Source organism: Cynocephalus volans, chromosome 5, assembly GCF_027409185.1.
Source record: "Cynocephalus volans isolate mCynVol1 chromosome 5, mCynVol1.pri, whole genome shotgun sequence".
Lineage (NCBI taxonomy): Eukaryota > Metazoa > Chordata > Mammalia > Dermoptera > Cynocephalidae > Cynocephalus > Cynocephalus volans.
Genome location: NC_084464.1, coordinates 44,907,861 through 44,920,033, shown reverse-complemented (window position 1 = coordinate 44,920,033; position 12,173 = coordinate 44,907,861). Strand labels below are relative to the sequence as shown.

Genomic DNA, 12,173 nt, shown 5'->3' with positions numbered 1-12,173 from the left:
GTCTAGAATGAGATGGACCTGGCCATTCCAGCTTCAAATAGGTCCAGGTGAGACACTGGCCACCCCATACGGCTGCTCTGAAAGTCACTCTGAGGGGCTGGCTGGCTGGCTCAGTTGGTTTGAGTGCAGTGTTATAACACAAAGGCCAGGTTCAGATTCCCGTACTGACCAGCTGCCAAAAAAAAAAAAAAAAAAAAAAGTCATTCTGGCTGGGGGTCGGGGGGAGCTGTGTTCTGTGATGTCTTCCACAGGTAGAAGGATTCTGTCACCAAGGCTGCCCTTCTATTCTCCTGGAGTGCTGCACAGTCGGTGGTGGTGGAGGGGGTTGGGGGTGGCACTGCCACAGAGGCCCTGACTCCTCTTCCTCCTGTGTCTGTCCCTGTCCTTCCTGTTGTGTATGACCTAGTGTCATGACACATAGGTTCTCTGAGTGAAGCCACAACCAAGGAAGCCAGAGCAGTAGGGCCTGTTCCCAGGGGTGGCCCTGGTGGTGATGCAGCTGGACCACAAGGTGAGCCTCAGTCTGGCCTGCAGGACTTACAGGTGCTGCACCAGCCTTGAGCTCTGCCCAAGCTTTTGCTTCACTGGCTGCAGTGGTGCGGCTGCTCCACTGGGGTTGCAGGTTGCAGTGATGGCTGGAGACGTTGCCACACTGGGCACTGGAAAGGCTTCCTACTGTGGCCTGGGCTGTGCAGTAGTGGGCCACTGCCAGTACCTGTAAGAAGAGTAGACCAGAGTCTTAGCAGGTGTGGACTGGTGGGGACAGCAGGGGAACTGAGTGGTGGACCTGCTGGTGGACTATGAGCTTGAAGTGCTGGCTGAAGCCACAGCCATATACTCACTGCACAGTAGGGTGCTTCCCTTAAGTACATTTGTAGGTGCTGGGCCAAGTAGGCATTCTGGGTGAAGTGCTTGGCAGGGTAGAAGGGTGCTCATTAAGTCAGCCTCCTTGTAGTGGATGAGACTGGGGTGGCACCTAAAATTCCATCTACAGGTGGCACAGACATAGGGCCACTTGCCTGTGTGTACAGTGGCATGCTATAGCAGGCTGGAGCTCTTGGAGAAGCCCCTGCCAGACTGGCTACAGTGACAGGGGGCTCAGGCAGGTGTTTGTGGTGGTGCTGGGCCAGGTGTTAGTTATGGCCACACTCGCTGCAGCAGTAGGGCCTGTTACCTGTGTGAGAGTGGAAGTACAGGGTCAAGTGGGCCCCTTGGCTGAGTACTTCCCACATTTGGGGCAGGGAAAGGGACCCTCATCCAGGCTGTGTTGGGAGAGGTGGGAGTGGCAGGAAGACGCTCCACATCCCAGGCAGGAAATGGGCTTTGTGGGCGGGGATGGGAATGGGGACCCTGGTAGAGGAGGTGGGGAAGGGTCAGTTCTGACAGCTGAGGGGTCAAGGGTGCCTAGTAGGGAGGAGCTGGCGGTCTGTCCTGCCTTCTCCTACTCCTCTTCCTTTGCTCCCAGCCTGTATGGGGAAGGGAGACTAAGTTGAAAGCAGCATGGGGGAGAGAGGGGAGCAGAAGAGATAGAGGTGGGAGAGCAGAGGCCAAGCCCCCCCCAACTGAAGAAGTGGTTGGGGACTTCAGTGACTCCTCCCTTCTCCCAGGGGTGTCTTTTCCCAGAGGTGTAGTGTGGGGTTGGTTGGTGGAGGAACCCAAACACAACTTTCCGTGAGCAGTTGACCAGGGTTTTGAGGGCTGCTGGGTAAAGACAGGGTCCTCGGAATTTGGCCTCACCTGGGCAGGGGTCTCCTGAAGGGCTTTCTCTCAGGCTCCTGAGGCCCTGGCCTCCAGGGCTCTCAGCTTTTGCGTTCATACACATGATTTGCCCTGGTTTGGGAACTGAGACACCTGAGAGGGGTGAAATGACAAAGTGTGGGGTAGGGTAAGGGAGAGAAAGGCTCCTTCCTACATCCCTCACCACCTCCACAGAAAACCTTCTTTCTTGCCCTCCCAGCCCAGTCATGCCCCTGCTCTGGAGACTCTGGAGGGAAAGCCCCTCCTGCATGGGACACCTGGCCATTCACACTATTATGAGGAAAGGAGCTAACATTTCACTGAGCGTCTACAGCAGTGGTCCCCAGCCTGTGTGCACATCAGAATCACACGGAGGGCTTGTTAAAACACAATTGCTGGCTCAACCTACAGAGTTTCCTCATACAACAGATCTGGGATGGGGCCCAGGAATTTGCATTTGATGCTGATGCTACTAGTCTGGGATCCACCCTAGGAGAACCACTGGTCTGTTGGGCATGTGACTTTACTTAAAATTCACTAATCCTCATAGCAACCTGTTATTCTCCCCATACTGCAGGCAAGGAAATTGAGGCGAGATCCAGGAGCTTGTTGTAAATGGCAGAGTTAAGATTTGAACACAGGTCCATCTGACTCTGGTATCAACCTTCCTTTCTCTACGCTGCTCCTTTGCCTCATTAGCTATTTATTCTCCTATATATATCTTCTTCCTCAACAAAATAGTAAAGTTCCCTTCTGTACACTTTTTTATTTTTTGGTGGCTGGCCCATGGGGGTGGTAGGGGATCCGATCTTTTGTATACTTTGTATCTCTCATCTTGCCTAACCCAGTAATGCAGGCTGGATTGAGAGGAACTGAGGATTTGGGGAACAGGAGTGGAAAGGCTGGAGGCCCCCCATCCCCCGACTCAAATACCTTCTTTTCCCAGCACTGGGGAAGGAGAATTGCTGGTCAGGCAGGTGTAGTTATTTTTTCTTGGGGAGTGGATAGGGGAGACTTACCCAGGGCAACGGGTTCCCGGATGTCCCCCACATGGTGTCACGTTAACAAACAGTCATGTCTGCAAAGTCCACAGTCGGGGGGACAGATGAGGGCGAGAGAGCACTCGCAGCAGAGAGGCGGCGGGAGGGGAAAGTGAAAAGTGGAGGGGAGGGCGGGGCGACGGGGCGTCTGGGGAGCTGAAACAGGGAGCAGGGGTGCGGCGGGCTGTTCCAGAGAGAAGCAAGGGAGCGGGCAGCAGAGGCAGAAGCGGCTGCCGGTCGGTTAGGGCTGGGGAGAAGAGCAGTGAGGGCTGACGCTGCCACAGCCCGTGGAACAAGAGAAGCCGGGCTGATTCCACCTCGGTATCTGCTGCCCTTCTGCTTGTCCACCTTGAGGCTCCAAGAGCAGCGCCCATCTGCCCCCTCCCCCCGTACTTGGCATCCGAGAGCAGGGGATTCAGGATCACGGGTGTGGGAGGGTTCCTACGAGGATGAAGTGGGCGTTGTCTACTTCTGCAGGCAAGGAGGCCACCGGGGGTGAGCGCCAGGTCACCGGGTCTGCGGTACTTGCCTGGGCTGGAGGATTGCCCGCCTGCCTCTGCGGCATTGAGGGTACCAGGGACGAAGGGAACAAACGAGAAATCCCGAGGGTGAAGTCGGGTGCTTTGGGGTCAGCATGCGGGCCGTCTAGTGTGCGGAAGCGGGAGGGCCTAGCAGACTTTACCTGCACGGGTAGTTCCTCTGCCAGCGACACCGAGAACAGAGCGAGGGGGAGGAATTGGGGGCGGGTCGGGGTAGGGGCGTCAAGGGCAGCGGAAACAGTAAGTGAGAGGCAGAGACTGGGGTGATGGTGGAGGGACTCGGTCCCTCTGCAGAGGCCATACGTTCTCCCCGGAGCTCAACGCTGCCCTGGACACCCCGTCCAGTCGTGCGCCCCCGGCCCCCCAGAGCCGGGCTTGAGGCCCCTCCCGCAGAATTGGAGGCCAGGAGGCAGGCGTGGCTTTCCTTGACGCTCCCACCCCTATACTCTCAGTCGCTGCCTGGACGAGCACACCCATTACCGGGCGGCCTTCCCTCCACTCAGCCCCGCCGCCGGCGACAAGCTGCGCACTCCTGGGAACTGTAGTCCCCAGCCCTGCCCGCCCTTCTTCGGGATTCGGCCCGGGTAACTGAGATGTCGAGCAGAGCAGGGAGGTTCTCGCACCGTCCCCCATCTCCCGCTCTTCTCTTTTCAGCTGTAGAAACCAGCTTCTCGCGGCGACCAGGAATAATCTTCCTGCCAAACACCACGATCCTGCCGCGTCTACAAACGTGCTTTCCTCTCTTGTGCACTTTCCCTTTAATATTTAAACCCTGGATTTCAGCCTGAGCAATTCAGGTTTTAGGGAGCAAATTTGGGATCTGACTTCACTCCTGCTATTCATCCTCTTTTTTCCAGCTTCACAGACTGTTTCTCCCTATTTTCGTACATGTTTGCTAATTTGGAGGTTCAGAAATATGGGAATTACACACTATGAATAACCTCTGACAGTCTCCTCCAAGGCTGATTCTACACAATTTCTAGGCCGCCCTTCCCAATCATTTTTCTCGTACACCCCTGATAAACAGAGACACAGAACTGCAGGTTTCAAAGGGGAACAAAAGCAAATTTGTTGTTGGTAGTAGAGTGTGAATGGCAGGGTTCTTCACCTTCCCCAACACCCTGTATAGATGGGAAGTTGGGGAGCAATAGAAAAGGCAGTAGATGAGGCCACACGCCCCACTCTGTACAATATAGAAGAATCTGATATAGATACTTTGTATAAAAGCCACTTGTCCTCATTTGTGTCCTCTTGCTGGCTGGCTGGCTGGGCTGAGGGGCATTGGGAGACAAAAAAGCTGGGGTGGTGGGCCAGGACACAGGGACAACTCTTTGTCCCCCATCCTCTGGCTGCCCCCTTGTGGGGTCACTTTGGATCCTTGGTTGGGGCATAGCACAGCTCCAGTGGGCGGGACACCTTCCAGAACTTCTCATTTACCAACTCCAGGGTCAGCGAACCATTCAGTGTCTAGAAGGGGGTGAAAGGGAGAAGAAGGGGGAAGAGAGACAAAATTGGAGAAGACAGAAAAGGAAATCAGAGGCAAAAGGTGACCGAGGGAGAAGGAAAGAAAAATGATAATAAAAGAGATGGCACAAAGCAGGAGCACATGGAGTGATGGGAGAGGAGAGAGGACAGAGACAGGAGATGGAGGATGCAGAGGGAGAAGAGAGCTGGTGAGTTAGGTCAGGCTCATGGTTTTGTGTGGGTCCAGGCCACCCTTCCCTCCTCTCCCCTCTTATACCACTGCCCCCAGAGGCTCTCACCGTGAACGCTCCGCCTCCTGGTGCAATGTAGATGGTGTACTGCTTTTCACTGACACCCTCCAGGCTGGGCAAGGCAGGCTCCTCAGGACCCTCAACTCCTCCTGCACCTCCACCCTCTCCACCACCCCCATCAGGTCCCCCAGTATCAGAGGCGCCCCCTCCAGGCCCTCCTGGTTCCCCTGCCTCTTGCTGCTGCCTCCGCTCAAGGGCAATGCGCAGGGCCAAGTACTTGGAGAGATGGTCCACTGTGGCATTCCCAGTTGTCTTCACATACCTGGAGTGGGAAAGAGAGGTTTAGGGTACGGGAAGCCTGAAATGGGGAAGGGAGACAGGGGACTTCCCAAAAGGGCCTCTGGGTTAGGGTTTCTCTTTGGGTTTGGGCAAAGCCCACTCCAAATGGAAATACATATGATCTTTGGTTTCTCAGTGGTCTGGGGAAAGACAGGGCTCCTCACCTAGTCTGGCAGTATTCTCCCTTCTCCACAAGCAGGGGGTGGGGCCGGAACACGAGCTCAATTTCTCCACCTGGCTCTGGGGGACTGGGGGCCCCAGGAGGGCTTGGGGGGCCCAGGGTTCCCCCTCCCAGGGTCCCTCCCCGGTCACCAGAGTCTTCAGAACCGGCTCCCCCACCCACCCCACCAGTGCCACCTCCCCCTGTCCCTACACTGCTTCCCCCGGCACCCCCTCCACGGGGTCGCTTGGGAGCAGGGCCTGGGGCAGAGTCAGGGGCAGAGTCTGAGCTCACATCCTCTCCATCCCCCTCTCCCTCCCCAGGCTCTCCTTCCCCCCCACTCATCGTTGTGGTCTGATCTGACCCGGGCATCGGCCGCCGCACACGCTGGGCCCTGTAGGAGCAAGTGGTTAAGGTTAGAAGACACTAAAGATAAGGGGCTTAGACTTTAAACTTCAGAGAATTAAGAGATCAGGGAAATCTTAATGATGATACCTAATATTTATTAAACACTATGTGCTAAGCACCCTAAGTGTTTTGCACTGATCCCTCACCAAACAACAAATCCTATCATGCAGGTAATTATAATTATCTCTATTTTATGACTGAGGAAACTCAGGCTTAGAGAGATTAAGTGACTTGTTTGAGATAACAAGGCTTCACCTCTTAAATGTGGTCCAAGAACCAGTAGCACAGGAATCACATGGGAGCTTATAAAATGCAGACTCTCAGGCCCAACTCTAGACCTACTGGATCAGAGTATGGATTTTTAACAAGACTGAAAGATGGTGGCAGAGGAGGTGATTTAATCCCCAGAAGTATGAATACGGAGCTTATGCTCAAAACCACTCTATTATTTTAACTTCTAGAAAGTCAGAGGATGAGTTTTCTTCTTAAGAATAGCAGCATCAATTGCTTACTGAGAAGCTGCAATTTACATCCATGATTTCCAGGACTAACAATGAGGCTGTGATTAGCTCCTATGATGCTGAGTCTTAGAAGGTGGCAAGCAGCAAAGACAGTACCAGGCATCTGACCCATGGACCTGTCCCACCAGCAATGCTGCAGCCTCGCTCCTGATCCCCGCACCTGTGCATGGCCTGCATACGCAACCCCTCCTCAATGCTGGAGCTCAGTGCCTGCTGGTTGTGCAGGCGGCTGAGACGGATGAGTACTCGATCTTGATGGGCCTCATATTCTTCCCGGCTGGGATATATCTTAGAGATCAGGGCATCAAAGTTGGGGTCTGGCCGTAAGGACCGCTTGGATACCAGCTTCTTGCGGCAGGTAGGGCACTCCTTGTTCCTGGTGTAAGAGAAAGGAAGCCCTGAGTGGTCAGTTCCAGGGCACTGAAGCCAAGGCTAAACCAAGACCAGTGAAAGGGCCCCAACTCTGTACCCCTTCATCCCATCTCAAACATGTCCCTCCTGTTACCCGCTCCGCAGGGCTGTGACAATGCAGTCAGAGCAGAATCTGTGGAGGCACTCCTTGGTGGTCATCGTATTCTTCAGCATGTCCAGACAGATGGGGCACATGAGTTCTGAGTGCAGCGAACGAGGGGAAACTGCAATCTCTGTGCCATCCATAATGGCTTCCTGGAGGCATCAGTGAGTGGAAAGGGGTTTTAGAAATAAGTGGTCATGAAATAACAGTTTTGAGAAATAGAGTGACACGGCAGAATTTGGGTACCCATGTTGGCCACTTGAGGAAGATGGGAATTCTGTGATAGAGGAGCCACTGACTTAGAGAGAATGGAGAACACAAAGGATTGGAGTCCATTAACTAAGAGTAGGAGGTTTGGAATAGGAGGATCTGAGGTTTGATAGAGGCCTAGGGCAGAGGATGGCACAAATCTGTGGTTTGGAGAAGACTTATTCAGAAGAATTCCTTAAAAGTGTGGTCCTGGTACTACCTAATCAGAATCCCTTAGGGTGCCTGTTAAAAATGCAGATTCTAGGGCTCCATCCCACTACTGAAACAGAATGTTGGGGGGTGGAGGGGTGAGTGGGTCCGTGAAGCTCCGTTTTAATTAACTCCCAAGGTGAATCTTATGAACAGAGGGACAGGGAAGGTAATTTCTGTGTCTGTTTACTACCTTTCAAATGAACATAGTGCTCTCTCTCTCTCTCTCTGCCAGGGCTGTTTTGAGGATTAAACGAGATAAATGTGAACGTGCTTTGAAAATATTAAGGTGATTGAAAGGTAGGGCCACGGAGTCTGAAATCGGGCAGGGTCGGCAGAATAGGGCAAAGAATGGAAAGGAGGCTGTGTGACGGGGTCTCTGGATTGAGGGTAAACTGGGAAGGGAGAATCCCTGTCACCTGCGGGGTCCGGTGCAGCTCATACAGACTCAGTTCCCACGTTTTGCTGGCATTCTGGGCATTAGCCGGCGTCGTCATAGTGATCGGGCACAGACCCCCCACCAGGACTCCGCAGCCGAGGAGGAGAGGAAGGCTGGGGAGGGGGGAACGGGAGGAGGGTGTTAGGGGGGCCGCCCCTTCCGCAGACCCCGCCCCTCCAGAGGCTCCCCTCGCCGCCCCCGCTCCGCGCCGGCGCGGCCCTCACCTGGCTCCGGCGGTCCGCGCTCCCGCTGCCGCCGCGCCTCTCCCTAGGCCCGGGCTCTTAGGCCGAGTTCACTCGCTCTGCAGCCGCTGCTCAAACAGCAGCTCCCGCCGCCGCCGCCGCCGCCGCCATGGCCCGGGCGCTGGGGCCCTACGTCACTTCCGCCTGTCCCTCCACTCCACCCCCTCCCCGGCCGCCGGCGGGGACGTCACCCGCCACTCGCGGCGCGGGTGGGACCTGAAGTGGACGCCGGGGTTCCCCCGCCCACGAGATGCGCCTGCCCCGCAAAGGAGCCGGAGTCCCGGGAGTCTCGCGCCACCTGGAGACCACGGTCCGCGCCCCCGCCCAGCACCGCCGCGAGGCAAACAACCTTGGCCACCGTTCCCTTTCCGATGCCCCCACCCAGGGCCTCAGCTCTGGAGGGAGGGGCCTGGGATCGCTCGGACTCCAGTTGAGGACGGAGGGCTCGGGAAAGGGGCCACCTCCCCCCCTCCGCATCCCCTTGCCGCCCTGGGGACCACCCCCTTTCCCCCCGCGCCGCCACACACACAACTTCTCCGTAACCTCTCAGCCCGGGATCCTGGGAAAAAAATTTTTTAAAAGATCCTCTGCTGCTTTAGCCCTCCAGTCCTGTGAACGCAACTAGGTCCCGACGTGCCCGGGATACCCCTTAGCACCCTGGAGACTTGCTCCACCCTAGACTCTCCGACCCCTTTGGCTCTCCCTAGACTCTCCGACCCGCTCTCCCCGTCGAGGTTTGGGGGCGGCGGCTCGGGACGTCCAGACTCAACTCTCGGCCGGAGCCATAGACTCGAGAATTGCGTTTGGACAATCAGGAGCCGCGGCCCGGGGCGGGGGAGGGAGGCGCACGGGAGGAACGGGGGAATGGAGACACCACGCGGAAGCAGGGACACACACACACAAGATGGGGCTCCCGTTGGGGAGCGGGTATGTGCGTGTGGGTGGGAGACACAAGGGGCGGAATGTCTGGAGTGGGAAGTAGGCAGAAGCCTCTTCCAGGACTCCTGAGTAAAGGAAGGGGACGGGGAGGAAAAAGGGGAAGGGACAGAGCGATCCCCACTGAGGGCAGGGAATGAGAGGGATGCGGGGTGAAAAGAGACCGTGATGGGCGTTCTGTCCCCTCCAGCCTGGGCTGGGGCTCCCGGACTTGGGCTACGGCTGCTAGGGGGTGGCCTGTCTCTGGGATAAGGCAGCAGTGGGTCCCTTCGCCCCCCATCCCAGTTCCCCCCTACTTCCCTGTCCTCTCCTTCAGTCCGTGGCCAGTCCTTATGTGGGCGCCAGAGTCGATTAGCGCGGACCCCCTCCCCTTTCTCCTCCTCCTCCCAGCCCCCTCCCTTATGCTCTCCTCCAGCCCCTTTCATCGACTGGCCCATTCCCCTAATCCTGGCCCCCTCCCCTAATCCCCCCATCCGACCCCAGGCCGGCTGCAGCTATTGTAAGGTGGAGAGAAAGGGGAGGGGGGACTAAGAGAAAGGAGAGGGGTGGGGGAGGGCCACCTGTTCCAAGACCCCCTCCCAAAGCCAGACTGGACACCACGATAGGGCCATGAACAGATCACCCTTGGGGACCATGAGGACCCAGGGAATTGGGGGGAGGGGGCTGGCAGTGAAGAACCAGTGGAAGGGGGTGGGGCAGAAACCCCTCCCTCCAAAAAGATCCAGAGTGTCACGCATACACAGTGACAGACACTCTTTCCTCTCACACCCGGAGGCGGGGGTTGCCCTGGGAGACCAGGCAGTGAAAGGGAACAATCCTTAGGGAAAGGGAAAGGAGGGGGTGATGGGGAAGGGTCTGAGGGCTTGGACACAAGAAGAACCGGAGGTGGCAGAGAAGAGGATTTGGAATTTATTAGGGTCACAACACCCCTGCCTCCCATATTCAGCATTCCTGAGCCATACACTGCCACCCCTTTTGTAGCCTGGGAACTTAGAGTCCTCATCAGCAGGAGGCCAGGCAGAGTGGTGGGGGAGTAAGCAGAGTCCAGGGTCCTTGAGGCAGTTACATGAAAAGACCTCCTGGGAGGGGCAGAAACATTTGGACAGATGTATGGGTGGAGAGACAAATGGGCTGGAGGGTGCCCACTTCTGTTCCTGGCCTCAGGAATCTCTGCCCTTCCCACAGTGGCTCCAGGCTCCCCTCACTTTCTCATGTAGTCTGGGTTCCACTTCTCTGCCCTTTCCCTCCCCATGCTGGCTTCATACCAGTGACTTCCACCGAGGCCCCTGTGATGTATCTGCTGTCTTCAGATGCCAAGAATGCAACCACATCTGCCACATCTACAGGAATGGTGGGGAGAGGGCAGAATCCCACTCACTCCCATAGACCTGAAGTAGCTATCATCACCCACCAAAAACATTCCCTCCCCCCGAACACACACACCAACCACCAATCATGGTGAGACCCTCTCAAAAATACCACACATCTTGAGATCTCTTCTTTCAAGCCCCCTCTCCAGGACCTTCCCTGGTTAGTGCTCACCCTCAGGGTCCCCCCAGTGTCCCATCGGGATCATGCTGGTCACCTGTAAGGAAACACTTATTTGTGGGTGAAAGTTTCTTTTATGTTTTTTTTAAAAGACTGAGTCTGTGACCCTTTTTTTCTTTGTCTTCATCCCTCATACGTTTATTGAATCCCTGCTGATTGCCAGGTTCTGTGCCCAGCATTCTCTCTCTCTCTGAAGCCCAGAGAGGTTGGGACTCAATGATTCTGCCCTCCTCCCACAGCCCCCTACCTTGTCTATCACTTTCTGTGGCATTTTCTGTGTCATGGGTGTTGCAATGAACCCTGGCAGGACAGAGTTACAGCGGATCCCATGTCTGTGGAAGGGAGAGAGGCTGTTGATTCTGGAGAGGACTAAACACTGACCCCTCCCTCAGACCCCCACATGCCTCAGCAAAGCCCCCCAGCACTCCCAGGTATCTGACTAACCGTCCAAGCTCCCGGGCGACAGTCTGGGTCAGCCCAATCACTCCAGCCTTGGATGCAGCATAGTTTGTCTGCCCAGTGTTCCCCACCTATAGGTGAGGTCAGAGATCTGTGATGGGTCAAATCCCAAGGAGGGGATCTCCTCTCTGTGCCCACTTGGCTAGCTGATCTCGTCCCAACTCATCCTGACCTTTCCTATGATGCTACTGATGTTGATGATGGAGCCATGACAACCAGTGGAGACCAGGGCTTGGGCTGCAGCTTGAGTGACTAGGAAGATGCCCTGGCAGAAGATGGTAACAAGGCAGAAAAGATCAGCTGTGTGACAGCTCTCCTCCAATTCCCTCCCCAGGCTAGGGGGTCCAGAAGTCAAAGGTTCAGATGTCACCACCTTGAGGTTGACAGCTATGACTTTGTCCCAGTCATCCTCAGACATGTGGAGCAGAAACTCATCTCGGGTGATGCCCGCACAGGACACAACGACAGATGGTGGGCGAGAAAAGCAGGCCTATGGGGAGGGGAAGGTTACACAGCAAAAAAACAAAGAGCCGGGGACACTGGGGCAATGTTGGAGCTTTAAAGGGGCGAGGTCGCCCGGCATTCACCTGCACTTGTTCCAGCAGGCGTCTGGTGGCCCTGGCCTCAGACACGTCAGCCTGGAAGGCAGCGTGGCTCCCGCGGGGCGCCCCCTCCTCGCTCCCCGGCCCGCCCAGCAGCCGCACCGTCTCCCGTGCCGCTGCCCCGTCCAGGTCACAGGCGGCCACAGCGGCCCCCTCTTTGGCTAGGCGCACACTGACCGCCCGGCCGATGCCGCTACCCGCACCTGAGGTGGGAGAGAACACCGGAGGTGGGGGGGGAGTGTGGGCGGGAGTCAGAGGTCATAGGACGCAAAGTTAGTAAAATCCGGCCAAGGGACCAGGGGGCCACAGCGGCCGCGGAGTCCGAAGGCGCGCATGCCCCCTGACATCGCTCTGGCACCCTCACCCACCCTGGGAGAGCAGCCCCCCAACCTGTGACCAGGGCCAGCGCGGAGCGGAGCCTGAGTTGAGACGCCATGGCGGGTTGCGGGAGGGCGGGCACCTCAGCACCGAGCCAATCCGAGCGCAGAGGGGGCGTGGCGAGGGATAAGACGGGG

The 12,173-nt window shown here is 56.6% G+C and overlaps 2 protein-coding genes across 3 annotated transcripts; both read right to left on the bottom strand.

Annotated features, from left to right (window-relative positions):
* Positions 1-4,360: 4,360 nt before the first annotated feature.
* Positions 4,361-8,231, bottom strand: RING1 (ring finger protein 1). The gene is made up of 7 exons (XM_063097224.1): positions 8,096-8,231; positions 7,852-7,984; positions 6,965-7,125; positions 6,620-6,835; positions 5,535-5,924; positions 5,080-5,353; positions 4,361-4,783 (listed from the first exon to the last, which is right to left on the bottom strand). The coding sequence occupies exons 2-7, from the start codon at positions 7,927-7,929 to the stop codon at positions 4,682-4,684; spliced, it is 1,221 nt and encodes a 406-aa protein (XP_062953294.1). The 5' UTR covers positions 7,930-7,984; positions 8,096-8,231; the 3' UTR covers positions 4,361-4,681.
* Positions 8,232-9,940: 1,709 nt separating this feature from the next.
* HSD17B8 (hydroxysteroid 17-beta dehydrogenase 8) lies at positions 9,941-12,116 on the bottom strand. Of its 2 annotated transcripts, XM_063097271.1 has the most exons (9): positions 12,049-12,116; positions 11,644-11,861; positions 11,430-11,546; positions 11,229-11,321; positions 11,042-11,127; positions 10,845-10,929; positions 10,592-10,634; positions 10,315-10,389; positions 9,941-10,128 (listed from the first exon to the last, which is right to left on the bottom strand). In XM_063097271.1, the coding sequence occupies exons 1-9, from the start codon at positions 12,092-12,094 to the stop codon at positions 10,112-10,114; spliced, it is 780 nt and encodes a 259-aa protein (XP_062953341.1). In that variant the 5' UTR covers positions 12,095-12,116; the 3' UTR covers positions 9,941-10,111. The 2 variants fall into 2 exon arrangements, with proteins under 2 accessions (XP_062953341.1, XP_062953339.1); XM_063097269.1 differs by having other exon boundaries at positions 9,941-10,389.
* Positions 12,117-12,173: the final 57 nt, after the last annotated feature.

What these genes read in the sequence shown, in the direction of transcription:
- HSD17B8 (XM_063097269.1), bottom strand. Translation starts at nt 12,094, where the DNA reads ATGGCGTCTCAACTCAGGCTCCGCTCCGCGCTGGCCCTGGTCACAG. An exon ending in TCATAGCTGTCAACCTCAAG is followed by an intron (nt 11,322 to 11,429) that starts GTGGTGACATCT and finishes ATCTTCTGCCAG; the next exon opens with GGCATCTTCCTAGTCACTCA. An exon ending in ACACTGGGGGGACCCTGAGG is followed by an intron (nt 10,390 to 10,591) that starts GTGAGCACTAAC and finishes CCATTCCTGTAG; the next exon opens with ATGTGGCAGATGTGGTTGCA.
- RING1 (XM_063097224.1), bottom strand. Translation starts at nt 7,929, where the DNA reads ATGACGACGCCGGCTAATGCCCAGAATGCCAGCAAAACGTGGGAACTG. An exon ending in AGCTGCACCGGACCCCGCAG is followed by an intron (nt 7,126 to 7,851) that starts GTGACAGGGATT and finishes TGATGCCTCCAG; the next exon opens with GAAGCCATTATGGATGGCAC. An exon ending in CGTATGCAGGCCATGCACAG is followed by an intron (nt 5,925 to 6,619) that starts GTGCGGGGATCA and finishes TTGCTCCTACAG; the next exon opens with GGCCCAGCGTGTGCGGCGGC.